This window comes from Neovison vison, chromosome 11 (assembly GCF_020171115.1).
Source record: "Neovison vison isolate M4711 chromosome 11, ASM_NN_V1, whole genome shotgun sequence".
NCBI lineage: Eukaryota > Metazoa > Chordata > Mammalia > Carnivora > Mustelidae > Neogale > Neogale vison.
The window spans coordinates 145,442,688-145,469,192 of NC_058101.1; the positions used below are offsets into that span (position 1 = coordinate 145,442,688).

Consider the following 26,505-nt stretch of genomic DNA (forward strand, 5'->3'; position numbering starts at 1 on the left):
AAAACAGCTCCTCCCCATATAGAAATGATTATAAAATGCAAAGCAAGCTACGGCACGTGTACTAGTCTCACACATAACTAAATAATTGTGCCTTCCCCTCAATCAGCCCACCCTTCCTCTTCCAGGCCCCAGCGAGGTGGCAGTCTTGGACAAACCTGTTCTGTATCACAGGTTACAGCTGGCTGGACAGGGGCAGGCACCAGATCCGAGAGCAGACAACCGACAGGTGGGTTAGTGACCTCCCAAGAGCTGAGCCAGACAACCTCTCCCCAAACAAGGACAATGGTAATTAGCTGGGCCAACTAGATTCTCTTAGGAAGCTGACTTAGGAATACGGAAATTACCCAGATGCATAGTAGAGGAAGGTGAGGCGGCTGGCACACTTAGAGAAGCAGCCCACAAGGAAGCCACAATTGGAAGGACGCAGAAACTACGAACAAACAAAAGCTGTGGACGCTACACAGTTGGAAGTGGGTAAAGATGATGGCCACAGAGCAGCCTAGACTGCGAAGACCAGTTGGGTCACACAGCCTTTAGCACAACCTGGACGGCCCTGTGCTCCCAGTGGACTTTCTGGTTCTGGTCTCTAATGTTCTCCTAATGCACCAAGCCAGAAACATGAGCTTTGATTTAGCTTTTTCAGCAAATCTTAGAAGCTCTGGACTCCTGCTAACTTTCCTTTGGCATCGCTCATTTCCCTCTGGCATGTTCTCTCCCTCTAGTTGCTCTGCCACCAACCTGGACCACGGCCCCTGCCCTCCAAGTGAGCAGGACAGCCCTCCACAGGTTTCTCTGGCCCCAGGCTCTCCCTGCTCTACACAAAGGAGTACCTGATTATTTTCGCTTTAAACAGTGTATTTCCCTATTTCCTACTCCCAAACCCCAATGACTCCCCAGTTCTGTTTCAGGGCAGAACTTATTTCCATACTCATCCTTCCAATAGGTCTTAATATTTTCCACTAAATCCTAAATACTCTTGGGTATTCAAGCTGTTTCCCCTTCCCAGAAATTTCTGTCCTTTGCATCAGCCCATGCTCTGCAAACTCTACCTTCTATATGGAGGCTTTTTTTTTTTTTTTCCATACTGCATTACATGAAGGCCCCTCTTCTTAAAATCTGGTGAGAAAACACAGCACTTAATTCCACAGAAACCTTTGTCTCATGTTTTTCACTTCCACATCTGGACTGCAAATTCTAATATGACAACACATGGTATTTTTGCAGCCCTCTCTCTCTCCTTCACCAACACCAATTAACAACAGAGTTCACATTAACAGTACTCAGTGAAGCCCTGTTGATTAGCTAAGGTTAAGTAGAGAGACACTACTAAGATCCTAAACTGTTCTTGGCAGGTCCAGAAATTGTCTCATTCAACAGTCATTCCAATCTTCTCTTCCCTCGCCTTCCTCTACGATGAAGGCTGGTCCAGAAACAACCCTTTCCTAGACCTCCGGCAGTGAGGGGAGGCCACCCAAAAACTGAGGCCAATGGGATATAAGCAGAAGCCGATGGATCATTCTTGGGAAAGCCTGTGATACAGACTTTTCCTCCTTACTACTACTTCCTCCTCCTGTTGCCCTAGGAAGAGGGTGTAATGGCTGGGCCACACAGCAACCAGAGGAAAAGGCCAAGAATGTGTAGAACCCTCAGCCTTCACAATCAGCCAACAACAACCTACTATTGAATTATTAGGAGAGAGAAAAAAAAAATCACCAACTAGGTCAAGGTCTGTCTACTGTTACACACAACCAGCTGTGACTGATGCATTGCTCCTCAAGACAGAGCCTCCTCTGTAGCTGTTCAGTGTGTGTTTTGTCTTTGGTTTATTTGTGCACATCTCTACTTTCTCTAGTAATAGTCTAGCCTCTAAAAGAGACAAACGGGGGCGCCTGGGTGGCTCAGTGGGTTAAAGCCTCTGCCTTCGGCTCAGGTCGTGATCCCAGGGTCCTGGAATTGAGTCCCACATTGGGCTCTCTGCTCAGCGGGGAGCCTGCTTCTGCTTCCCCCTCTCTCTCTCTGCCTGTCTCTCTGTCTACTTGTGATCTCTTGTCTGTCAAATAAATAAATAAAATCTTAAATAAGTAAATAAATGAGACAAACAGAAAAGTATCACCAGCACTATACGAGGGCAAGAGAAGGACAAGAGGGCAGCATCTATTTGCTATGTTTATAAGACCAAAAGCAAAGCTACTCCCTAAAATATCATATCGATAGCTTGCCAAAGAAAAGGCCAAGGATGATAATATTTTCAAAAAGAGCCATCTCTTTCTTTTTTATAACATAGCACTGATATTCCTATAGCTAGGGTCTCTTCTTGTTTACAGTTAAATGGGATGGAATGCCTTACAATTTTCTAGGAAAAATTAGATGAGAAGTGATGCTGTGAACACAGAATGTCCAGACTAAGTTTCACAAGAACTGGTTATGTAAGGAAACATTTTAACAAGGAAAAATATGACAGTCTGTTCTTCTTAAAATATCAAGTACTTCTAATATCACAGTTTTGGTTTTGCTTAACCCATTAATATATTTGCTTGTATTTTATCATTACTGTTTGGGAATTTTTTTTTTAAGTTTCTCTTTTAATCACGGGTGTTCATCAAGACAACTGTACTCCTGAAGCCCCATCACCCAGTTCATCCATGCCCCTACCCACCTCTCCTCTGGCAACCATCAGTTTGTCCTCCGTAATTGTTTCTTGATTTGTCACTTTCTTTTCCCTTTGCTTGTTTCATTTCTTAAATTCCACATGAGTTAAGTCATATGTTATCTGTCTTTCTGACTTATTTCACTTAGCATTACACTCTCTAGCTCCACCCATGTTGTTGCAGACGGCAAGATTTTGTTCTTTCTGAAGGCAGATTAATATTCCATTGCATCTACATATACACCACATCATTTTTTATACATTCATCTATCAATGGATACTTGGGCTGCTTCCATAATTTGGCTATTGTAGACAATGTGGCTATAAACATCGGGATATATATATATCCCTTTGAACGAGTGTTTTTGTATTCTTTGGGTAAATATCAAAAGGTGCGATTCCTGGGTGGTAGGCCAGTTCTATTTTAAACTTTCTGAGGAAACTCCATACTGTTTTCCAGTTGGCTACACTAGTTTGCATTCCCACCAACAGTGCAAGAGGTTTCCTTTTTCTCCACAGCCTTGCAACACTTGTTGTTTCCTGTGTTTTTTATTCTAGCATTCTAACAGGTGTGAGGTGTTAGCTCACTGTGGTTTTGATTTGCACTTCCCTGATGATCAATAATGTTGAGCATCTTTTCATGTGTCTGTCAGCCATCCAGAAGTCTTCTTTGGAGAAATGTCTTCCACTTCTTCTGCACATTTTTAAATTGGATTATTTGTTTTTGGGGGTGTTGATTTTTATACGTTCTTTATATATTTGGGATACTAACCTTTTATCAGATAGGTCATTTCCAAATATCTTCTTCCAATCGGTAGGTTGCCTTTTAGTTTTGTGGATGGTTTCCTTCGCTGTGCAGAATTTTTTTATTTTGATATAATTCCAATAGTTTATTTTTGCTTTTATTTACCCTGCATCAGGGGACATATCCAGGAAAATACGTTGCTATAGCTGACATGAGAGAAATTACTGCCTGTGCTTTCTTCTAGAATTTTTATGGTTTCAGGTCTCACATTTAGGTCTTTAATCCATTTTTATTTTACTTTTGCTTATGTGTAAGAACTTGGTCCAGTTTCATTCTTTTGCATGTTGTTGTCTGGTTTTCCCAACACCATTTGTTGAAGAGAGACTGTTTTTTCCCATTGGATATACTTTTGAAAAAATATATATATATATTTATTTATTCATTTGAGAGAGGGCATGAGCAGGGAGAGGAGCAAAGGGGAAAGGAAAAAGCAGACTCCATGCTGAGCATGAAGCCCAATTCAGGGCTCAATCTCACAACCCTGAGATCATGACCTGAACTGAGATCAAGAGTTGAACGCTTAACCAAGTGAGTCACCCAGGCATCCCTCCCATTGGATATTCCTTCCTGCTTTGTCAAAGACTAATTGACCACAGAATTATGGGACTGCATGGGAATTTTGTAAAGCTATCATTTTGAAAGGATTTTAATATTTCTCCAGGAACCTTGTTCTTTTTTTTTTTAATTTTTTATTTTTTATAAACATATATTTTTATCCCCAGGGGTAGAGGTCTGTGAATCGCCAGGTTTACACACTTCACAGCACTTACCATAGCACATACCCTCCCCAATGTCCATAACCCCACCCCCCCTTCTCCCAACCCCCCTCCCCCAGCAACCCCCAGTTTGTTTTGTGAGATTAAGAGTCACTTATGGTTTGTCTCCCTCCCAATCCCATCTTGTTTCATTTATTCTTCTCCTAGCCCCTTAACCCCCCATGTTGCATCTCCACTTCCTCATATCAGGGAGATCATATGATAGTTGTCTTTCTCTGCTTGACTTATTTTGCTAAGCATGATACCCTCTAGTTCCATCCACGTCGTCGCAAATGTCAAGATTTCATTTATTTTGATGGCTGCATAGTATCCCATTGTGTATATATACCACATCTTCTTTATCCATTCATCTGTGGATGGATATCTAGGTTCTTTCCATAGTTTGGCTATCGTAGACATTGCTGCTATAAACATTCGGGTGCACATGCCCCTTTAGATCACTACGTTTGTATCTTTATGGTAAATACCCAGTAGTGCAATTGCTGGGTCATAGGGTAGGTCTATTTTCAACATTTTGAGGAACCTCCATGCTGTTTTCCAGAGTGGTTGCACCAGCTTGCGTTCCCACCAACAGTGTAGGAGGGTCAGGAACCTTGTTCTATTATAAATCAATTAAAAGAATGTGCAACCTAACTGTGCAGCAAAATTGTTATTTTTGTCTTTTTTCTATTAGTTTTCATTAAAGGAAACAAATTAAACACTAAAACCCCACCTTTTATTCATGTGTAACAATGAAAATTTACCCATACTATTTATCTCTATGTGGAAACAGACTAAACCAAAAACAACAACAACAACAAAAGTATGCAATGTTCAGCATATTAAATAGAAACAATCATTAAGAAGTGACAACAGAGGAGCACCTGGGTGGCTCAGTGGGTTAAGACTCTGCCTTCGGCTCAGGTCATGATATCAGAGCCCTGGGATTGAGCCCCGCATCAGGCTCTCTGCTTAGCACGGAGCCTGCTTCCTCCTCTCTCTCTCTGCCTACTTGTGATCTCTGTCTGTCAAGTAAATAAGTAAAATATTAAAAAAAAAAAAAAAAAGAAGTGACAACAGAAAGTCAACCAAAAGAAATACCCTTCTGACAATAACCATGCTGATCTTTCTTTGCATCCAGAGGCAGTTTGGAACCCTCAGAAGAATGGGCACGCTAGCCCAACTGTGCCCTAACTCCCCCTAGGTCTGACTTCACACTCCAAACATTTATCAACTGTAAACCAAAACTGCTTTTTCTTTTTTTTAGGATTTTATTTACTTATTTGACAGAGAGAAATCACAAGTAGGTAGAGAGGCAGGTAGAGAGGGGGAGGGAAGCAGGCTCCCTGCTGAACAGAGAGCCCGATGTGGGACTCGATCCCAGGACCCTGAGATCATGACCTGAGTTGAAGAAAGAGTCTTAACCCACGGAGCCACCCAGGTGCCCCCAAAACAGCTTCCTAACCAGAAATACAGCAGCTTTTACCTCCTGAGCATTAGGATTTTCCTGTTTTCATAAGATACAAAGTACTCAGTGGGAATTTGCAGAAGAGCTGGGATCATAAATCGATCAAAGTTACACAAGAAACTTCTGCCTCACATCAGCGGCTCCGGAGCAGGACAGGAACTAAAAAGGGCCTGGATTCTCACATTATTATCTGTGTCTTCACTGGTGTCACCTAACCTCTCCAGAATTCAAGGATTTCCAAAATCACAGGAGTCAGAAAGGCATTTACTCAAGCAAGTATTAATCCAAGACCTAAGAACCAGGTGTGGTGCTAGGCATTAGGAGAGGACCGCAAGGAGACAGAACCTTCAAAGGATCTAGAATCTAGATTCCTAGTTTACTGGAATCTAGAATGTGAGCAGGGTGAGGGGCAAAGCTTTCAGAAATGTTCAGTCTTTATTAAGACCAGCAGTAGAAGACAAATGGAAACCCCCATCACAAACAATGTCACATCATCTTTATTCAATTCACTAATTTCTCTACTTTAATTTTTAAATGAAGCATCAGGAAGAAGGGCTTTCACACGTGTAAATTAAATTGCTAAGTCTCAAAATTTGCTCACTCTCATCCACATCTAAATTTTCCACATATATGAATATGACATGAGCATCATGAAAATAGTCTCAAAAGCAGAAAAAAATCACCCTTTAAATATGACTTCCAAATTTACTTGTCCATTAATACCGCAAATAAATTTTTAAAATTACTACCATGGGGCGCCTGGGTAGCTCAGTGGGTTGAGGCCTCTGCCTTCGGCTCAGGTCATGGTCCCAGGGTCCTTGGATGGAGCCCCCACATCGGGCTCTCTGCTCAGCAGGGAGTCTGCTTCTCCCCCCTTTCTCTCTGTCTGCCTCTCTGCCTACTTGCACTCACTCACTCTCTCTGTCGAATAAATAAATAAAAAGCCTTTTAAAAAAATTACTACTATGTAAATTCAACACTATAAATGAACTTCAAGAAATCAAGAGAGAAGACAAAGCAGATAGCTAAAGGGGCCACCTGGAAGGGTTTGGCATTCCTTCCAGTTCTATGGCACATGGTTAGAAGACCAGACTTTAATTCTAGCTTTTTATATGGAAACTGAAATTCATTATACTCAAGATTTATTAAAAAGCCCCAAAATAGTTTTAAACTAACTACAATGTCTTCTTAATACTGTCTATGACTCTACACAAAATTCTTAAACTTCTGGGTAGCAAGTTCTTCCTGGATGAACTAGGAAAAAATCTACTTCAGTGTAAATGCATTCAAAATACATCACCAAAAAGAATGAAACTGCACCCAGAAAGAAAAGAAACTGTCATTGCTTGTGAAGGAAATAAGATGCCAATACAATTTGGGGCATAAAATAGCAATAAACATAAGCAAAGGTTCAAATCGGCATAAAGCATCCATTTCACAAAACAAAGTATTTCTTTCTCTTTAAGGGAAGAACTCCTACAGGCCTATCATGATAAGCCAGGGAAGCTGAAAATGGCAACAGTATCAGGCTGCCAGAACACATCAAACCCACACACCCTTAGGATCATTAACCATAACATTACTTTTAAAATTCTGCTTTGGTTAAAAAGCCAACAACATTAAGGTTTTTCACTTCTTCTAATACAAGCAGAACTGTATGGCCACTATTCCAGAACATCTGAAAATGACCTCCTTTCCCATGACTTTTAATAACCTGAAGTTTATATCACCTTCACAGAAATTTTTTTAATTTCCTGAAGTGTGCTTTGCAGACATAACCACACCACCCTGTGTCTTTACACAAGATAACACTGTAAATAAGTCTTGTGAAACACTATGTCAATGACAATAATGCATGTTGTGAAAACTACAGGCTTCAGAGACAGTGTGTAAGTGGCAGGGGCCACACAGCTTTCTGAGTAAGTGCCGTTGGGCAAGGAACTCAACCTATCTAAACCCAGGTTCCTAAGTTGCAAAATGGTATTCGCACTAAGAATGAGTGCACCAAATGAGACAAAGAGAAGTAAATGTTAATTCATGTGAGAGGCTTACATACTTACACAGTAAGTGCTAAAAATGAACAATAAATAAAAACATACTATCTGCTACTACCACAACTACCAGTATTATCCTTACTCTTAGTAAGCTTCTATGTTTTAGGACATCTCAGTTATTATTTTCTGACAGCTCAACTGATAATTATGAAGTAAATTAAAGCAAAATCTAGTATCTCCAACTTAAAACAAAAGTAACCTACTCACTGCTGTTTTAAGTTGAAGATATCTTACGTGCAACTTCATTTAAACAAATCCAACAAATAAAAATGGATATTCATATACACATCCCAAAAATAGGCTGGGAGAGGACTATTCCTTTTAAAGGAATCATCACTGATTCCTCTTAAATAATAAACACAATTTGGTGACATATAAACTATTATTAGATTATACACACACACATAATGGAACCCACAGAGCTGATTATATATTAATTCCATTCCAACTTTCCTTCCTAATGTAAATTCTGAGTTTGGGTACACATTCAATAAACAAATCACAGTCTGGCACGCCTCACTCTAAGGTGCCCTCCATCACCTTCCACAGGTCAAATCCTCACCGGTGCACTACCTTCCATCAGGGAACCCACTCTCTCCCTGCTCTGCTCCTTTCTATTTTGTTCTCACCGCATACATTAAACTGAGGAAGTACATTACTCAAAACTACACACTCAGCTTTAAAGTTTTTGAAATAAAAACTTCAAAGTCCCAAAACTTAAAGGTCTTTACAAAGTTGCCTCTTTGTTCTCTGGACAAAACCCGTTTGTTCCATGATTGTCAAGATAAATCAGTACTGCAGACACCCATAGATAGGGCCAAAAGGCAGTGCACCGCCTTAAAGCCAACAAAAACTGTTAACTGTGGTTAAGTGATACATCCGGTTTCTGGATGTATGACTGCTCATCAACAATTTTGCATCGCCATATAAGCCTTTTAGACAGTAACAATTAAGACACAGCAGTCAATTCTCAAAGATTTCAGAGTTTACATCATAAATGTGCAATTTAACCATCACAATTCCCCTAAACTAGCAATGAAAATAGTCTCAGTAGATCACTTACCTACTTTCAAATCTTTATTTTTTTTTCAAGATTTTATTTATTTGACAGAGATCACAAGTAGGCAGAGAGGCAGGCGGGGGGTGGGGAGGACAGACTCCCTGCTGAGCAGAGAGCCCAATGTGGAGCTCGATCCCAGAACCCTGGGATCATGACCCGAGCCAAAGGTAGAGGCTTTAACACACTGAGCACCCAGACACACCTAAATATTTGCTTAAAAAACTATCCAGCATGCACAATAAAATGGAGACAAGGGAAATATTTCTAGGGACTATCAGACAATTCAGAAGAAAATAAACTTATTGGGACAAGTTTTCCAGTGGCTTACAGGATTATCTCAATTGATTTCAAACTTAAACTTAAGGTTGGAATACATACAAAAAGAAAGAAAAAACACCTGCTCTCATTTCTGTTCAAGAAAAGTTTTCTTTCCTTAAAAGGAAAAAAGAATGTAAAATTGCTCAATCTACTGTGTGAGATGAATTATACTCACAACATCAGTTCTTCTTAGCAATACTTTATTTCTCCAAAACTAAACGGAAGCACTATACCATGCAAGAAATTTCAATTAAGCCAGCAAATCACTATTTAATTTTTAAAATATTTTCCTGGGCTATCACAAATTAAAATGTTATAAATATTAGCTATGTTAGTCTAAACTTTTTTCACAGTGATCAAAAAATGTGTCACAGTCACTCCGTATTTTAGAGGTAAATTACAGGAAGGCACAGGCACTAACTGCCTCACTGTATCAAGAACCTTAACCTTGTTTCCAGGCAAGTCGCACTTGATTTCTATCCTCTCATCTCTCCTGCCCTTTTCAATTTTGGTTTAAAGGAATCAACCAAGCAATGGGAAAAACAGAAGGTAACCTTACTCTTTTTTTTTCTTATCATAGATTTCCTTTTTTTTTTTTTTTTTTAAGATTTTATTTACTTATTTGAGAGAGAGCTTGTACAAGCAGGGGGAACAGCAGGCAGGAGGGGGAGAAACAGGCTCCCCACTGAGCAGGGAACCCAATGCTGGGCTCAATCCCAGGACTCTGAGATGGCAACTTCAACCAAAGGCAGGCACTTACTGACTAAGCCAACCAGGTGCCCAAAACTTGTTTTTTTTTTTTTTTAATTTATTTGAGAGAGAAAAAGAAAGCAGGGGGAGGGGCAGAGGGAGAGAATCCCAACTCTGTTGAGCACAGAGCCCAAAGCAGGACTCGATCCCATGACCCTGAGATCATGACCTGAGCAGAAACCAAGAGGCAGATGCCTAACCATCTGAGCCACCCAGGTGCCCAAGGGCAAACTTATTCTATCTTCTCACAGCCCTCATTTGCCCCATGAAGCCCCTAGGCCCAGATCAAAATAAGTCTAGAAGTCACTTTCTTTTTTTTTTGACAGAGCGATCACAAGTAGGCAGAGAGGTGGGCAGAGAGAGAGGAAGAAGTAGGCTCCCCACTGAGCAGAGAGCCCCATGCGGGCTCGATCCCAAGACCCTGGGATCATGACCTGAGCCGAAGGCAAAGGCTTTAACCCTCTGAGCCACCCAGGTGTCCCCTAGAAGTCACTTTCAAAAATGTAAGTTCTCTTACATATTAGCAGTCTGCTTCTTTTCCAGCATTCTACAAATCCCCTTGCTATGAACCTTAGCATTCTGGTAAAGCAATTACTTGCTGCCTGCTTCTTCACCCCAGTGGGGGCACAGAACTCAGCTGGCCCAAGTATACCACCTGCTGTGCTCAGTGGCGGGTCCAGGCTGGGCAAGTGACCCAGGACTGAAAGGGCCTTTAGGGAAGGCAACCACAGGTCCAGGTTTTCCCTGGGACAATCCCAGTTTATCCCTGTTGCTCTGGCATCATTTTATTCTCAAAAGTGTTTTGTTAGACTATATGGTCAGTTCCTCAGCCACAGCACAATTAACTTAGAGCTGGTCCATTCTTTGTTCCAGGGGGCTGTCCAGCGCATTGTGGGACACTCACCAGCACTCGGTCATTGGCCTCTACCTCCAGATGCCAGTAGCACCTCCTAATCAGGACAACCAAACATGTATCCAGGGGTGTCAAATTCATCCATTTGAGAACAAGTCCTCTAAGGAAAAGGAGTCACTGTTCTCTAAAATTCCCAGAGCAATAAGAAAGATAGCCTTAAGCTATTACCACCATGCAAAGAGTGCCCATTTGAGGGCCAAGCCAATGGAGGGAAATGCCCGAGATATGAAGAGTGACCTGATGATATTGTTGGAACCCTGGACTCAGGTGTACCCAAAGCAAGCCCCACTCCTCAGACTTCACTTATGTGAGCCCAGAAATCTCTTTTTTGCTTCAATGATTTTAATTGGATTTCTCTCACTTGCAACTGAAAGAAATGAAAGAGGATATACAACCTGTTTTATGTAAAAAAATGTACGCTGTCAAGAAAGAAAAAGGGCTCTGGGGCTCCTGGCTGGCTCCATGGGTTAAAGCCTCTGCTTTCAGCTCAGATAATGGTCCCAGGGTTCTGGGATCAAGCCCTGCATTGGGTTATCTGCTCAGCAGGGAGCCTGCTTCCCTCTCTCTGTCTGCCTACCTGTGATCTCTGTCTGTCAAATAAATAAGTAAAATCTTTTTTAAAAAATTTTTTTAAAAAAGAAAGAAAGAAAAAGGGCTCATGAGGCACCTGGTTGGTTCAGTCAGTTAAGTGTCTGACTTCAGCTCAGGTCATGATCTCAGGGTCCTGGGAATGAGCCCTGTATTGGGCACCCTGTTCAGCAAGGAGTCTGCTTCTCCCTCCCCCTCGCCCTCTGCCCCTTCCCCACTCGTGTTCAAGCTCTCTCTGATAAACGTTAAAAAAAAAGAAGAAGAAGAAGAAAGAAAGAAAATGAATTCAGATTGATTCTGAACCCTATCCTACACTTTCCACAAAAAGAGACCATGAACTCTAGTTCTAGGGACACAAGCAATGAACTTCTGCACTAAGACCCTAGAGTCCCTCCCTTTGAAGAGCCTGAGAACCTCCGCACCTCATCTCCAGGGGCAGAGTGTGTCTACACTCAGTGCAACCAGGCCTACAGAAAGAGGGGTGCCATCTGCACACCACTGCATCTGAAACGCTACAGTCTATTTCTTCCAGAATCATTCCTAAACTTGTTAGAATCTAAGCAGATAGCTAGAAAAGAGAACAAAAAGATCTTTTTAGATTGCTGATAATTACATTTTAAACTCTGACAGGTTCTATTCCTCCTCCTTTCTTGGACAAAAAGGCAAAAATCTGAAGTCCTAGAGTCTCTTCTTAGACGTTGCCAGAGGCACAGTCTTCTCTGTAGGCATTTAAAGAGAACCCGCATGATTCCACAGAGATAAGATGGAAAAATCAGCAGTGTCACTCCGTGAAAAAGAAAAAGGGGTTTTCATTTAATATGTGAAACACACACACACACACAAATTTTAAAGACTGAATAAAGTATTCAACTTTAAGTGCCATCAGAATAAAAAGTCTGGAATTGAGGCATTTGTTAATGTCGATGATGTTTATCCAGATGTCTTATCCCTACCTTTTCTCCCCATACACCTACCACTACCTTGTCTCAGTTTAATGTCTAGATTCCACCCACCCACCCCCATTTCAAATAGACTATGAAATGAAAGTCTTATAAGTCATGTATTATTTATTAACCAGAAAAAGAATGTGGTGGAGGAGAAATTAAAACACAATTAACTACCAAAAACTATCTTGTCATCTACCTCACAGAGAAAATAAATCTACTGGTAATAATTTCCTCAAATTCTTCAACAAATCAATAAATTTATGTGAGCCTGCATCCATCTTTTCCACCCCTTCCGGTATTGAAGTAGATGAAGGGTGTGGTCCTGCCTTCACCTGGGCTCTGAATCCCATTTTCTATAGGCAGAAGTACCTTGTAGTCTGGAATACTCCCTGAATTTTCAGTCTCTCCTCTCTGTTGGATATCATCCTCAGCATGTTCAAATCTCACTCATTAACCAAGAGTTTGGGAGAGCTATACATACTACAGGCTCATTATTTCCCTTATACCCTCCCTCTCAACCCTCTATGTCAGGGTCTCATCCCTGCTGTGACATAAACTAATCTCCCAGTTACTACCAATGTCACTGTCCTTTTTTTTCCCCCAGGATAACATACAGGGTCATATTAGTTTCAGGTGTACAATATAGTGATTCAACACTTCCACACATTCTTCAGGACAAATGTATTCTTAATCTCTGTCACCTATGTCCCCCATCCTCCTACCCACCTCCCCTCTGGTAACCATCAGTCTGCTCTCAATGGTTGAGAGTCTTTTTGTTTGACCAATGACACTGCCTTAATGCAATGTCACCTGTACTGCTGGTCCTGGTTCTTTGTAAAATGACCTTTTCGCTTCCCTCCTACTTTCTGCGTGACATGTGCAACCCTCACCAGATTTTCCATCTCCTCCCTTCCCCTACCCCATTGTTACTGCTCTCAAATCTCCTTCTCAAGCTCTTCTTCTATCCACCCTTTAAAATTTGTTTTCCTGGGGTGCCTGGCGGAGCTTAGTCGGTTAAGCATCGGCCTTCCACTCAGGTCCTGGAATTCTGGGATCTAGCCCCACGTCCAGCTCTCTGCTTAGCAGGGAGTCTTCTCCCTCTCCCTCTTCCCCACCACCACCGCTTGTGATCACCACTCCCGCTTGTGATCTCTCTCGTTTGCTCTTTTCTCTCTCCCTCTCTCATTTACTTTCTCAAATCAATAAAATATTTTAAAAAATTAAATTTTAAAAAAGGAGTTATATTCCCCAGGATATGCCCAGCCTCCCTGCCTTCTCACTTTACATTCCTTCTCCGGGCAGGTTTGCTACTGTTACACGGTGTCCTTTCCTATCTATACACTGTGTCTCCAGAATCTTTACCTTCAGCTTTATGCCCTGTTCCTGAAATACATACTTATAAAAGAAGCATACTACTGAATGTGTCTACTGGACAGATGAGAAACACCTCAGTCTCAACATACCCAATCCAAAACTGTCTCCTCTCTCCCATAAAACCTGTTCCTCTAGCTGGACTACCTCAGTGAATAGCACCCAACTGCCCAGGGCAGGAACTGAGGAATCACCCTGGGTGCCTCGGTCCTCAACCCCGACACCCAATCACCCACCACAGCCTGCGGCCTCTGTATTCTCCTCCTCGAGAATCTGCCTCTTTTGCTACCAAAGTCTCTGCCCTAGAGGAGCGACCTCCCAACCTCCAGGTCCACGCCGGACAAACTTCTCAAACGCAATTCTGATGATGCCAATCCCCTGCTGGAAATGTTTTCATCACTTCCTCCTGTGCTTCAAATGAAGTCTGAAGACCTCCTTAACATCTTCAGCAGGCCCTTCCCAACCCTGCACCTGTCCACCCTGCAGCCCCATTGTTCTCACTGTGCTCCTGCCCCACTCCCAGCCCATCGGTGGTACTGCTCCACCAACCATGTAGCACACGATCTCTCTGGCCTCCAGTCCTCTTGCATGCATTTGACCATGCTTGAAGAACCCTTCTTCCCTCTCCTCTGAATGGAAAGCTCCTAGCCTCTCTGTGGCCTCAGCTTAGAAGTTGCTACTCTCTCGAAGTCTTGACTTCCTAGATAGTCCAAACTAGGGACATAGCATCCCAATCTTTTTTTTTTTTTTTTTAAGATTTTATTTTATTTATTTGAGAGAGAGAGACAGTGAGAGAGAGCATGAGCGAGGAGAAGGTCAGAGAACGAAGCAGACTCCCCATGGAGCTGGGAGCCTGATGTGGGACTCGATCCCGGGACTCCAGGATCACGCCCTGAGCCGGAGGCAGTCGTTTAACCAACTGCGCCACCCAGGCGTCCCATCTTACTCAACAGAGTGACAAGACTTAATTAATCTTGCATCTTCCCCACTAGAACTCTGACTTCTGAACAGATACACAAGGTCTTTATTCACTGCTAAACCTCTAGCAACTTGCCCACAATAGGTGGGGTTTAATGACTTCGGATGACACTTTGTCCCCTCTGTCATAAATGAGGTTATTATAGTGATGACGGTGAATAGATTTTTAATTTTTTTTTCCTATGCTTAGCAAACACATTCAGGGGTCATTATGAATCAGTTTTCTAAGTGCTTTGGAAATAATTAATTAATTCTAGCAACATTTAGGGAGATAAAACACTACCCACATTCTACAGAAGAGGAAATCAAGGCACAAAGGAGTTAAACAAGTTGCCCAAGATCACATAATAAATCTGACATCAAAGACCATGCTCTTCAATATTTTTGCTATGCTGCCTTTGACCTGCATTTCACAAAAGAAAAACAAAACTATCTGTCACAGTGACAGAAGTCCTATCTGCCAGATTCTCCAATAAAAGTAATGACATGTCAACAACACTCCACTCCCTTGTACATCTTTGGCTTGTCCCCAGAACTTTCAAGTAAAGAGCTTAGTAATCCACTGTATTTCAACATGCTATTACAGCTGGTTTCTTCTATTTCATAAACGTGAGGCCTATATTCAGCCCTATACTTCAAAATACTGTTAGCCTGAAAGAGAAAGGAAAATGTATTCATAGACTATTTCTACCATCTCTATTGGTAAAGCCACAACTATGTCCAAGTACAAACGAAGTCAGAATGGTGCTCTTTTGATGACAGCTCCTACAGGGACCAGACACAGTTCTGAGATCCTTTACTACGAAATACTAGGATTAAATAATGCCACCCCATCAGACAGAGTTCCTACTATCTCCACTTTACTAATAACGAAACAGAAACTGAGATGGGATGCCTGGTTTAGTGTCTGCCTTTGACTCGAGTCATGATCCCAGGACCCTGGGATCAAGACTCACATCAGGTTCCCTGCTCAGTGGGGAGTCTGCTTCTCCTTCTGCCACTCTCCCCCTGCTCGTGCTCTCTTACTCTCTCTCTCTGATGAATAAATAAGATCTTTAAAAAGTGGGGGGGGGGGAGTGAGGCACTGAGGGTTTAAGTAATTTGCCCAAATTCTCATTCGTCCAAAGTCTACCAGTCCACACTACTAAGAAGTAGGGGAGCCAAATCTACAGTTCGAGATAAACATATTCATCTTTTTAGAGTATTAAACATCCTGTATTCAGGGGGCGCCTGGGTGGCTCAGTGGGTTAAGCCACTGCCTTCGGCTCAGGTCATGATCTCAGGCTCCTGGGATCGAGTCCTGCATCAGGCTCTCTGCTCAGCAGGGAGCCTGCTTCCTCCTCTCTCTCTCTCTGCCTGCCTCTCTGCTTACTTGTGTTCTCTCTCTGTCGAATAAATAAATAAAATCTTTAAAAAAAAAATCCTGTATTCAGACCTGAAGTGACCTTACTCTGGCTAAATGGATTTCCTCCAGCCACACACCTCACCATGACTCGCTCACTCCCAGACAGTGGCAGAACACACACCTTGACACCCAAGGGCAGACAGTGCCCATGGGTGAACAAGCCAACAAGGAAGGAAAAATCACACTCACCATTGAAATATCAAGTGGCACAGGATTAACATCTTCCTCAGGAAACACAGGGAGGAAATTCTAGTTCAACCAGGGAGGCAGGTCTCCAGCAGGAGGAACAGGGGTGTGTGATACTGGTATAACCTAGGACTTAGAGATGCCTGCCCTTAGAATGTAAAGTGTCAGGGGTTTTTCAGCATGTGTGTGTTTGTTTAAAAGAAAGGGATGTCGAGTCTTCCTCATCACAAAAGTATCCCCTTGGCAAGTCTACAAATTATGTTCCTATATTATGATAATCAAATAAAGCAGGCTGTGGCTCCCGTTGCTTTGAGGGCTATCGCAAAATACCAACCAATCCCTGCCTAAAAATCATGTTCCTCTGACCTAACTAGATTGACAGTTACCAGAGGTCTTACTGCACACTGTATTTACGAATATAAATCTTTTTTTTCCTCCAGATACCAATATCCAGTCTGATTTCAAGGAAGTAAAATGGCCTTAAATTTTGTTTGTGATTCAGACCAGTGACTGAAACTTAAACTGGTTTGCTCCGATTATCCAGACTAAGCTGATAATTTATCAAAAAGAAATTTTACCCAAGGACTTCAAAATTCATGGGCACATTATTTGCAGATTGTTGTCAAAGCCAGTATTTTAAAATTTATAAAATTAATTACAATAAGGTTTTTATGCTGCATAAATTCTCTAATAAGTTGCCTGGCAATCAAAAAATGCATGAATATATGATACATCATAGAACATCTTATACTTTTATATAACATCTACAAAACATCAATTAACAAAGTCTTCTGAAACACCGTTTGGAGGAAAAAAAGAGGTTGAACTAAATAAAAGAGCTACGCATGTATCCACACGGGTAAATCTCACAAATATGAAATTGAGGGGAAAAAAGAAGTTGCACATATAGTATCAGAACCATTATATAAGGTCTAAAAACATGCTATTATCTAAGAATTCGTACATATATATTAAAATGTCTAGAAAAAATAAACACCAGATCTGAGATAGCTGCTACTGTTTAGGAAGAAGGACAGGTTGCTACTGGGGAAAGGCAGAGAGTAAGCTTTTTTTTCTAAACTAAGATGTAAATACAGAAATGTTTATTCTGAGATTCTTTACACACACACACAGAGTATAGTTTTAACGAGTTAAGAATAGAGCTATTTCCATATGTTTCTCCACTAACATTTACAACCACTTGTGTCTTAATGAAAAAACATGTTACTTGAAAGACAATTTATACAGTGTGCTTTCAATGAGTTAAGAACACAGCTATTCCTATATGCTTCTGCACATGTTTACAAAAACTTGCATCTTAATGAAACAAGATGTTAGCTGAAGGACACAATTACACACACTGTAGTTATTATGAGAGTCTCTATATTTTCTTATATTTCTAAACTATCTCATAATTTTGGTAAGCAAAAAAGCCTAATGCCAAAATATAAGAACAAAATGAAAATGTATTCTACTAAAGTGTGGGAGAAGGAATGGGAAGCAAAGGAAGGAGGAGGGAGTGGAGATTAAGAGACAGAGACCAGGGGCGCCTGGGTGGCTCAGTGGGTTAAGCCGCTGCCTTCGGCTCAGGTCATGATCTCAGGGCCCTGGGATCGAGTCCCGCATTGGGCGCTCTGCTCAGCAGGGAGCCTGCTTCCCTCTCTCTCTCTGCCTGCCTCTCCATCTACTTGTGATTTCTCTCTGTCAAATAAATAAATAAAATCTTTAAAAAAAAAAAAGAGACAGAGACCAATGGGAAGGAAATACTGTTCTAAGGAAAGATTTGAATGTAACTGATTCTAAATCAACCAATATCTGAATGCCTATACTTAATATACAAACTAGAAGCCACTATTATTCATGATAATCATCCCAGGAGGCCTGAAATTGTGTCAATCGTGGTCCTTGTGCAGAGCTAGTAAGAACAGTCTCCCCACTGGATCATGAAATATACACAAATTCCAGATAACCAAGATTTATCATAATAACTTTCCTTAACACAAGACCATAGTTACACCCCTTTATGGGGCCAGCTAAGGATTGTGGTTAAGGCTTTCAGAGTCAGACAAAAGTGGGTTCACATTCCAGCTCCTCCACTGACAAACTGTGTGATTTGAACAAGCTTTCACACTGTACCTACTCACTGCCGCATACAGTCAGCAATCACTTAAAGCATAATTTATGGTAACCTAGCACACTACTCAGTGTTTTTATATCCTTCAAAATTCTTGCTTATGACCCAAGAAATAAACAAAATCATAAGGTGATAAATAGGTATTAAAGTCACAAACTCCTAACAGCCTCTTTGGGAATTTGTTGAGGAGACTTTGAGGATTCTTTCATAGAGAATGAATAGGATTACCTAACAGGTCCTCAGTACAGCCCTCTTAGAGAGGTCTCTGACTCCCTTTTCTCATTGTGAATTTCTCATTGTGAATTTCCAATAGACACAAACACTGTCCATTACTTGTTAGGGTTTCCTGCAGATGAAACACTAACATTAGTATCCTCTAAAAGTATCACTATAACTGTTAAGTCTTCTCATTGATGTTATCATCTCAGTACCTTGAACACAGCTCTGTCACCTTCAACTCCTCCTTATCAGTCCTCTAGCTGCTGACTGCTTGAGCCTCACACGCAGGGGTTCATGAGATCTACAGCAGCCTCACTGACACCCTCTCCATCTTCAAATCCTTGTGAATTGGAAATAAATTCTGAAGAATATTTTCCCAAGATACCATTTAGCTTTGATTCATCAACTTATTCTCCAGATTTTTCAGTATCCTGCACTACATTCAAACGTTGGAAGCCTTCCCAGAGTTTGACAAATTTGGGTCTCTTTTTGGTCACTGCTAAAAGGATATGAACCCATATGGTCTTAGGGGTAATAAGCACCAAAAGGTTACATACTAGTCACTAGGCCAAGCAGCCATTCTTCAGACAAGAAAAGGACCTTGATATTAAAACATATGCCTGCAATTTAGATAATACATCATAAGTGTTAACATTTCACATCCCAATGTTGATTCTAAATGCTTTACACGTATTAACTCCTTTAATCCAATGAGCAACCCTATACAGTGGATAGAGACAACATAGAGAAAAGCTAAGTAACTTGACCAGGACCCCACTGCCAGTGAGTGGTCGAGGTAGGTTAAGGACCCAGAAAGACAAGTACCCTCAACCTGTGCTCTTAATCTTCTAAACTGTACTGTATCATCGGCTACTTTAAAAATTAAAACATATAAATGCCCTCCTGACTTTCCCTCTTCCAAAAGTCAATAATGCTCCCTGGTCCCCACCAAAATAACTAACCAGAGGGAGGTGGTCAGAAGATGCCCACCAGATGGGAGGGCAGGGAAAAGGCAATATGTTAGTAAGACATGGGGAACATTGGGTGACTAGCCCATAAAACATTCTAAATGAACATGGCTGGCCAGTGGAGAGCTCTAAACAGAAACTATTCTATAAGGGCACCTGGCTGGCTCAGTTGGTTAAGCATCTGTCTTCAACTCAGGTCATGCTCTCAGGGTCCTGGGATCAAGTCCTTCATCAGGCTCTCCACTCAGCGGGGAGCCTGATTCTCCCTTTTCCCCGCCCCCCTACTTCTGCTTCTCCCCCTGTTTGTTCTCAAATAAATAAATAAATAAATATTAAAAAAAAAAAAAAAACTATTCTCTATGGAGTCAAGGACTACCTGTAGTAAGTATATGAAGCTTTAAAGCCTGGGTCCACATCCTAGCTCCAGTCTGAGAGTTTTTCTACAGCAAGTCTGCATTCACCCTGGAGACTGGCCGACCTTACTAAAACCCCAACTGAGAGTTGAAGACTTATCCAGGAGATGCCCTGAACTGTTGGTGATTTCTTTCTGACAAAAATACATATGAGTATTCTTTACCATTCAGGGAAAAATTATATTTGTAATTTGTCAACTTTTTAAGTAACATTTCATTTCTATACCTCCCTAAATTCCACTCAACAGCAGCATCAGCATGAAATTTACAATTATACTCCTTCAATTACACTCCATCAAAACTGGGGTATGAAAAAAAAAAAAAATGGGGTATGAAGTAGCAAAAAACACAATTCAAACTGGCTTAGGTCATTTAACAACATATCCAGAGCTGGGCTTTTGACATAGAACAATCTGTGGCTCCCACAATTGATGTCAAAAACCCAGATACACTTACCTCTTTGATCCACAGTCCTTACCTTGGCTCCACTCATGGGTCCCAAGATGGTGGTAGCGCTCCAGGCAACACAACCAGGTATCACAGAAGAGTAACCTTTTCAGCTTTTTTTTTTTTTTTTAAGATTTTACTTATTTATTTGACAGAGAGAGACACAATGAGAGAGGGAACACAAGCAGGAGGAGTGGCAGAGGGTGAAGCAGGCTTCCCACTGATCAGGGAGCCCAATGTGGGGCTCGATCCCAGGACACTGGGATCATGACCCGAGATGAAGGCAGATACTTAACAACTGAGCCACCCAGGAGCCCCTTGGCTTTTTTTTTTTTTTTTTCTTAAGATTTATAGATTTGAGAGAAAGAGAGAGAGAACACGAGTGGGAGGAGCAGAGGGAGAGGGAGAATGTCAAGCAGACTCCCAGCTAAGCACAGAGCCTGACACGGGGCTTGATTCCACAGCCCTGAGATCATGACCTGTGCCAAAACCAAGAGTCAGTCGCTCAACCAACACTGCCACCCAAGCACCCCAAAAGCCGTTTTTAGGAGTCTCCTCACAAAAAAGGAAATCTTTTCCAAAGTCTCCAGCAGCCTTCCTATCATGTCTCACTGGCCAGAACTGAGAAATAGCCTCATTCTTAAACCAGTCACCAGTCCAGAAAATAAGTTCACCATAACTGAGTTAGAGTTCTGCGACTCTTAACCCTGACCACATGTTTTTATAGCCGCCCAGGTGATTCTAAAGATCAGCTGGGCCTGAAAAACTGAGTTGAACTAATTGGAATTACCTGCAATCACCTTTCCCTGTGTCTCCTGAGAAAAGGTATAGACACCTGAACAAAATTCAGATAAAGAATAATAATGCTGGGTGGGCAAACAATAGAGTTTACACAACCCCTCCATATGTGTGTGTGCAAAACACATTCACACCGTTTTATTTACTCCTCAAACTGGGTTTTCAGCAATAGTCCCATTTTACAAATAAGGAAACTGAGGCTCAAGTTGGCAAAGTGAAATTCTTTTAAGTCTTCCAAACTTCTATATATTCCAATTCAATAGAAACTTGGGAAATTTCCCCTAAAAGGGATTATTGTGTGAACAATTTCTCTGAAACATTTAACATAAAGAAAGCAAAAAGGAACTTTTATGTTGTCCTAAAGAAAGCAAGGCAAAAATCAAGGAAATATTAAAGGAACTAGCAAAGCAAAGATTAAAATACCAAGGCCTAAAAAAAGTACTAAAACCAAGACTTGGAAGACTCCAATCCTAGGATTGGGTGCCTCTAACACCCTTCTCCGTATCTGTGCTAAAAGCAGGCTCACTTACGAAGGGCTCTCCAGCTTAACAAACATCAAGAGAGCTAGACAATCTAAGCTTACTAAAGAACATTTTATATAACTGTATAAGTGTTTGATAACTGTAAGGACTATTTGCTTTAAAAAAAAAAATTTCCCTCTGAAAACAGAACAAATTCTCTCAAGACTGCCTAATGTAAAATTTGTGAAAAAAGCATATATGGTCTATTTCTGTTCCTGGCAAATAAGCTAAACATTTCTATGAATCATAAGCATCTGAAACTATACAGACAGCACATGAAAGGCTTACAAAAGGAAAGACTGTATTAAAAGAGGACACTGGTTATTCTAGGAAAGAAAAGGTATGAAAAAGAAAAAAGACCAAGAAATCAATTTAAACAAAGACTCCATTGAACTGAGTGAATGATCTCCAAATGTACCACATAAATCAGTGATCCCAGACTTCTCTGTAGCTCCCGCCTACCCCCACTGTTCTGTCCACCCTACACACAGATGTCAAATCCTGTCTCAAAATCAACTCTTTCCCATTATGTCAGCCTTCTGCTGACAAACCTCAGTGATTCTCCACAGGATAAAGTCCACATTCCTCACTTCGGTTTTATGACCCTCCATAATCTGAAACTGACCTCTCCCTTCATCTCATTCCTAACTGGTCTCCTCATGGTCCTTAAGCACTGTGGTGTTCCGGTTTCTTCTCAGCTGTTTTCAATCTGACAAGTTCTACAAGGTTCTATTCCTTCCTTAAAACAAGTGCCCAAATTGCCAGTCACATGTCTTTACTCTAACCTACAACAAACTCTTGTTTCTGGCAAAGTTAGAATACTTGCTTGTCACTATGTTTTTAAACTTTTATTTATTTTTAACATTTATTTATGGGGTGCCTGTGTGGCTCAGGTCATGATCTCAGGGTCCTGGGATCAAGCCCAAAGTCCGGCTCCCTGCTCAGGAGGAAGTCTGCTTCTCCCTCTCCTGCTCCCCCTACTTGTGCTCTCTCTCTCCCTCTCTTGCTCTGTCAAATAAATAAATAAAATCTTTAAAAAAAAAAAAAAAGAAAGAAAGAAAAATATTTGCTTATTTGAAAGAGAGAGCATGTGCATGCGGTGGGGGAGAGGAGGTGGGAGGAGAAGGAGAGAATCTCCAGCAGACTGTGCTGAGAGCAGAGCTCAACACGGGGCTCAATTCCAGGACCCTGAGCCCAAACCAAGAGTTAGTCACTTAACGACTGAGCCACCCAGGCATCCCTTAACCTTTTAATATGTGTGTGTCTGGGCATCCTTTGTTTCTTTAAGAAATTAGCACAATGCTACAGGAGTTCAAACACATTCCCTAAATTGGGCTAATTCAACTACATGATGATAAACTCAAGGACAAGGGTTTCTGTCTGATTACCTCTGTGTATCTCAATCCCAATATTTAATGAATCATAGATGCTAAATATTTGCTGATTGCTGCATCACTGAACTCAGCAGTCAGCCTTCAGGTCCCACCGAGCCACCTACAATTTCTTTAAATACTTATGGAATACTCAAAACATCATGACATCAAAACTACATAAAGCCAACAAGTATTTAGTGCATGCAGGAGACATCTTACAGGGCAATTAAAAACAAATCACTTAAACTCACAATTCTGAAAATGCACCAAATGCCATTTATGCACAACGGAATATAAGACACCTGAAAATATAATCAGTCTGACCCAGGTGATTGCTGTTCTTTCTGCAGCTCCTCTCCCCACCTCACATCCTTCCTTGACTTCTTGACTCGATGTTAGATAGAAAGGCTCAACTGGTTAGGAAAATGACTGACCTACACTGCAATTTCCAAACACTGCAGAACGTTACCAGTACCTCTAAGAAGTAGGACAAGAGAAACCGAACACAAAATAATTAAGTGACCTGTTCAGCTGTCATGTGGCCAGGCCCTAACCAACAGGAAAGGTGAATTAAACACAGGTGTCCGGACTTAAGTCAGGTGCTCATAGTCTTTGATATGAACTAGAACTACACTTTGAGGAGCGAGTTGGGCAAATGCAGGGTCTTCCTAACTGGCCTAAAGCATGTGAGCTAAAGCTGTATCTTTGTTGTCTTCTGGGAAGGACTTCAAGTTAATCAAATATAATGAGAAAAAAGATACTTTTGGGTTGCTCTCTTTTTTTTTTAAAGATTTTATTTACTTATTTGACAAAGATCACAAGTAGGCAGAGAGGCAGGTAGAGAGAGAGGGAGAAGCAAGCTCCCTGCTGAGCAGAGAGCCAGACTCAGGGCTCAAAACAGGACCCTGGGATCATGACCTGAGACGAAGGCAGAGGCTTAACCCACTGAGCCACCCAGGTGCCCCCTTGGGTTGCTCTCTTAATAATGATTATAAATTATGTTTCTTATGGTAAAGGACAAGAATCAAAAGGAGTAAGACAGCAGTTGACAAATTCAAGAAAGTCTACATTCTGGGGAGGAAGGCTGACAGCTGGCCCCCCAGATGCACCAGCTGCTGCTGGAACACCAGGCATGTGTCCTGTTGGCAGAAGAGCTTACATTCAGTCACATAAATAGCTTTCTACCAGTGGCCAAACTCGCTTTGCCATCTGCCTCTCCCCATACCAAAGGCTCCCTCCTTATCATCCTAACTCCAGAGGGAACTGCTATAGCCAGTAAGAGAGAAGGTACACTCCCCCAGCCAGTGACACTGGTTAACACCAAGTACAGAGGAAGGAGACCTCTCCCTCATGTTCTCAGGGGCCTCACATGTACACACACACACAAACTGCCTTTCTCATTCCTGCCTACATATTTATAAGCCCTCCCTACCTCCTACCCAACACACATACCTACTGCCAAGACACTGGACAGCCATCAACCAAATAAGCCCACTTGTCACATATCCCAAACAAAGTGATTCCCGATCCTCATTTTGCATCACCAACAAGGTCACAGCTCATCATCCAGACATCATCCAGAGCAGTGACTTGCTTCCAGAATTACAGGGATGGCTCACTAAATTCTTCCCATTAAAACTTATTTCAACTCATTCATTAAATGAATATTTACTGTTCCAGGCATTGTGCTGGGTTCTTGAGTCGGTTTTATTCAGCATATTTTAATCTTCCTTGATACAAAATGGTGGTAGAGGGGAGACTGATATGGAGTATTTTTCCTAGAGATGATGTCTGCAAACAAGTGTACAAGAGACTAACTCCCAAAGCTGGGAATTACTGAACTGAGAAACTAGAAAAGTGGTAGAGACCCTAACAACACAGATTTGTGAGGCTGGGTACTGCCCTGTCCCTCGTCTGCTGTCTTCTTAAGAGGACACTCAGAGGCATCATCAAAGGGTTATGGACCACAGATGTGCTCCCGCCAACCAGCTCCTCACTGGAGCTAAGGCTCCCCGCCCTACCCCCCACCCCCACACACCCATCCAGCAGCATCACCAACTCGGTGTTTCAGCAAAAATTTTAGACCTTCTCACTCCTAGACTACCCTCAGATACAGATGTTATCTATTGAGATCTAGTTCCTCGGTAGCCACTTCCTAGTTTTTCAAAAAGCAAGAAAAGAACCAGGGAGGAAGGCATCAAGTCCGACGTGGGTGGAATTCCCTAGTTGCAGGCAACGCTGGCTCCGGCCAAAGGGTAGGTTGCGGGCTCACCCTTTCAAGTCCCAATCTTTGAACCCTCCCCAGCGCAGGAGGGAAAGAATGTGCGGAAAGCAGCACAACGCCAGGTGAACTTTCTGGTTTAGCACAGTGGAGGATCCGAGCCGAAACTATCCGAAAAGATCAGAAAATGCTAGGGTAAGTAAGGGTGCAGTTGAAGGGACTTTTGAGTAAATCACGCAGCAGGTTTTCAAAGAATCCCCAGGAAAGTCCTCTGGAGAGGTCACGAGGCAAAACGAGTGAAACTGAGCTTTAGGGCGCAATCCCACCTGACCTCGGGCGGGTCGGGCAGGGAACTACAGGCACCGAGGGGTACCCGGCTGCGGACGGCGCTCTCCCACGCACAGCTCCTGCCTCTGGCCGCTGCTAAAGCACTAGGGGCGGGAAAGGGGACTGGCCACCCGCTGCCTGGGGAGCCGGGCAGGAGAAAGCCCGGGGCCTCCCAGTCCCCAGTCTTCTGTTCCGCCGCCGGCTGACCCCGGGCACGCGACTGCCCGTCTCCCTCCCGCAGAGGCTCCTCCCGGCCTCGCCGCTCCGCAGCCTGCCCGCGCCCACGTCCCTCTTACTTTTGGTCGCTGCGATGAGGTTCTTCCCGTCCTTGATGAGCTCTTTTATGAACTTGTTGGTCCTCTCGAGCTCCGCTTCATGGGCGCGGATCCTCTCCCTGAACCACGGGCTGTCCAGGTAGCAGTCGCTGAACTCCAGGGGCTGCAGCCCCATGACTGCCGCGGTCCGCCGCCCGCCCGCCGCGCACTACGGCCGGAGCCCGGCTGCTGAGCCGTGGCCAGGTGCGGGACGCGCGGGCAGGAAGTCCCGGAGAGGCGGGCGGCCCCGGGCGAGCGAGGCACGGACGTATCCCTCGGAGCTGAGCCCGGCGGCCGAGGCGAGCGAGAACCGCGGCGCCCCAATCCCGGCAGCCCCCGCCGAGCCTCAGGCGCCCGCGGCCCCGCCCAGCCCGGCCCCCGCGCCGCACACCCTCCCCGAGGCGCGAGCCGGCCCGCCCCGGGCGCCTCCCCGGCCCGCCCAGCGCCCCCGCCCCCTCTCGCCCCCTTCTTTATCCTCCGCCTTCCTTCTTCCTCCCTCCCTCCCTTCCTTTCTCTTCCCCAGCA

The 26,505-nt window shown here is 42.8% G+C and overlaps 1 protein-coding gene across 1 annotated transcript in view; it reads right to left on the bottom strand.

Moving 5' to 3' along the window:
* ARHGAP10 (Rho GTPase activating protein 10) overlaps positions 1–26,239 on the bottom strand; it is a 324,116-nt gene extending 297,877 nt beyond the window's left edge. The window contains exon 1 of the mRNA XM_044224902.1: positions 25,963–26,239. Within this exon, the coding sequence (XP_044080837.1) occupies positions 25,963–26,116 (154 nt within the window). The 5' untranslated portion in view covers positions 26,117–26,239. The remainder of the gene's footprint in view (positions 1–25,962) is intronic.
* Between the last annotated feature and the right edge of the window lie 266 nt (positions 26,240–26,505).